This window comes from Caenorhabditis briggsae, assembly GCF_000004555.2.
Source record: "Caenorhabditis briggsae complete genome, chrIV, whole genome shotgun sequence".
Classification (NCBI taxonomy): Eukaryota; Metazoa; Nematoda; class Chromadorea; order Rhabditida; family Rhabditidae; genus Caenorhabditis; species Caenorhabditis briggsae.
Genome location: NC_013487.2, coordinates 14,585,322 through 14,588,452, shown reverse-complemented (window position 1 = coordinate 14,588,452; position 3,131 = coordinate 14,585,322). Strand labels below are relative to the sequence as shown.

At 33.0% G+C, this 3,131-nt stretch overlaps 1 protein-coding gene across 1 annotated transcript in view; it reads left to right on the top strand.

The window, feature by feature from the left end:
* Nucleotides 1–2,871: 2,871 nt before the first annotated feature.
* CBG16448 overlaps nt 2,872–3,131 on the top strand; it is a gene marked incomplete at both ends in the record, with an annotated part of 14,450 nt that continues 14,190 nt past the window's right edge. Inside the window, one exon of the mRNA XM_002647099.2 lies at nt 2,872–2,976. Within this exon, the coding sequence (XP_002647145.2) occupies nt 2,872–2,976 (105 nt within the window). The remainder of the gene's footprint in view (nt 2,977–3,131) is intronic.

Here is a 3,131-nt window from a genome sequence, read left to right as displayed (position 1 = left end):
AAATGTTGCTGATATTATGATAAACATTTTATTAGTTGACAGATTTTTAATATCGTCTACAGTAACCGAGATAATTGAGCTCAAAGTGGACATTAAAAGTAAAAAAAGAGCGTAGTTTTTAGAAAATTTGGAATTTCAGAAATTAAGAATTTGAGAAAGTCCTAACTGAAAATCTTTCGCAATTATAAAACATATAAATTTGTTAAAGAAAATATCGGAATATGAAAATTTAAGAGTTTTATTTTTGTTTCATTTTTTGATGCCCTTCTATTACAGGTTTCATTGTTTGATGGTACAGTAATCCAATCTACAATCATCGATAACTTATTTTAACGTGGTACAGTAACCTGGGTTACAGGAACCCAATGCTACTGTGACCTCCATTTTTTTTTGAAATAGTTCATTTTTAGAATTTTAGAATTTTTAAATATTCCCCTTCCGTAATCTCCCAACTATTTCCATTTTCTAGTTCCTTTATGTGATTTCATGTCTTAATCATCCTCTTAAACACCTCTTATCAGTTCTGAAATTTTCAGATTTCTCGTTTTCACAATTTCAAGACAAGCACAATTTAAAGACAATCATGTTAAGTTTCACACGTAAAGTGACAGTTTTGATGCATTTTCGCCGTTGCGGTGTATGTATGGTATTAAAAGTGATAAGCCTCTACTGATAACAGAGAGTGAGAGACGCAGATGAAACGAGAAATCTTTAAAGTGCTGTATCCCAAAAACTACAGTAGCTACATAAAAACTGTAAACTACAAAAATGTAAAACATAACATTTCACACATTTCGTTAATCAAAGACTTTTCGCTAGCTACAGTAGTTTTTGAGGTATGCGCCTTTAAAGTGACGCCACTCAACAAAAGATGACAAGACGGAGAGAGTCTTATTCAAAGCACCGTATCTCAAAAACTACAGTAGCTACATAAAGACTATAAACTGCAGAAATGTGAATCATAAAGTTTTACACATTTTATAAGTTAGCAACTTTTTGCTAGCTACAGTAGTTTTGGAGAAATGCGCCTTTAAAGTTGGGCCACCTGAAGTGAGACGCAGACAAGGCGGGAGGGGGAGAGAGAGTGAGAGACGCAGAGAAAGGGGTGTTTCAGTCTTCTTATGTATTAGAGAACGATTTAGAGGGGGGGGAGTAAAAAAATGATATGATAAGAAGGGGTTTTTTGGAGCAAAGTGTGCTCCAAAAATGGAAGTTTTATTTTTGAGAGAAAGAGGTTTTGGTTTTTGATTTTGACTTTTTTTTTGATTTCAGGCTATTTTTAGGATATTTTAAGTCGTTTTTCGAGGTTGGAAATCTGTATTTCAGATATGATTTTTCTGGAATCTAAACTTTCGAATATTGAAAATTTTTCTGAAACTCGGAACTTCTGAGATTCAGGTTTTTCTGGAACTTTAGACTTCATTTTCAGAATTTTAGATTTTCTGAGCTTCTGTTTTTCCTGGAGTTCAAATTTTTCAAATATTTTTGACTTTTCGAACTTTTTTTTTTGGAAATTTGAGAACTTTAGATTTTTCTGAAATTTTCAAGTTTTTTCGTTGATTTTTTCGGATTGCGCGATTTTTTTCAGTCATTTTTATATAAATGTTTCAGGTCAACGATACCGCAAAACCTGTATTAGAAGAGCTGGACCTTCTATCGTCCGAGATCCCTCCGGAGGGCCCTTCTATTACAGTGGTCCTTAAATTAGAGGAGCCCTTCTATTTTTCCCAAAAAAATCTGGCGATTTCATCCAAAATTTCGCACGATTTTCATTGAAAAAAAGAAATTCAACTAATTTCTATCAAATTGTGGAGTTCCCGGAATATTTTCCACTGAAAAAGTACTGAAATTTTCTGATTTCAAACACACATTTTGAAGTGGGAGGGTCCTTTTTCACGGAGGGCCCTTCTATTACAGGGGACCCTTCAATTTTTCCAAACCCCTCCCGGAGGGCCCTTTTATTAGATGGGCCCTTCTAATACAGGTTTTACGGTATCTTCGAAAAAAGGAACCGAAAAGAATTTCTGATTCAATAAAATTTGAAATTGTTCAAATACAGATTTAAAACCGTTTTCTTTTCTCTTACCATGATTAAGAATATGAATCCAGTAAAAAAAAAAATTTCAAACTTTTTTCGACCAGAACTCGATGTTCTGATTTCAAAATAAGCCCCGCCCACATTTCGAATGTTGCTCTTTTTTTTCACTTTTTGCTATGATGCATTGGATACTACGTCAACCTTTCGTGGTGATGAAAGAATTAGGAATACAACTGGAAAACTGATTCGGCCGGCGTGATTTTTCACACAACTGATAAGTACTGATAAGAGGAGAATAGCATGATTTTAGACACCACAGTTTTATCAATTCCGAGCGAAAAAACGTGCTTTTCGTAGCTTTTTTTTGGAAAAAAGTCTGGAAATTTCCAAAAAGCAGGTTTTGCTTTAAAAATGATAAAGAACTTTTGGTTGGCAGTTGGATTTTTGACACATTTCCAGATTTCCAAGCCACGCCCACTTTTCTGGCTCAGTTAGATGTTAGGACACTGATTTTCTAGCCACGCCCATTTTCTAGAAGTAGGCGTCGTTTAAAAATTCTGAAGTTTAGAATATTAGAATATTAGAATTTAAGAATTTAAGAAATTTTGAGTTTTCAAAAATTCGAAACTTCTAGAATCTGAAAATTTCAAATTTTCACTGTTTCATTTTTTTCAAAATTGACTTTTTTTCTTAAAATTCGATTGGTGATTCAGAAATCTTAGCAAAAAAAAATTGGTTCATCGATTATTTTTTCTCAAGTTTTGATACTTTTCTTACATTTTTCTACAATTTTGCTTCAATTTTCTCGATTTTCAGCTCAAAATTCAACAAAAATGAGGGCCATATCACCTCTCATGTTAGCCCTATTATCATGGATTTCTGGTTTAGAAGGCTATCAAAAATATACAAAACCACTGGAAATTATGAAACCGAATGAGGTAAGGAAATATCGATTTTTTGTGAAAAATAGTCAATGTTAGAGCCCTGAAAAAGTGGTCCAAAATTTTTCAATTTGTCTGAAAATTTCAGAGTACACTAATCAAAAATAGAACTTGTTTTTTGTAATTGACAACTTTTTAGTAGCTTTTTGGTT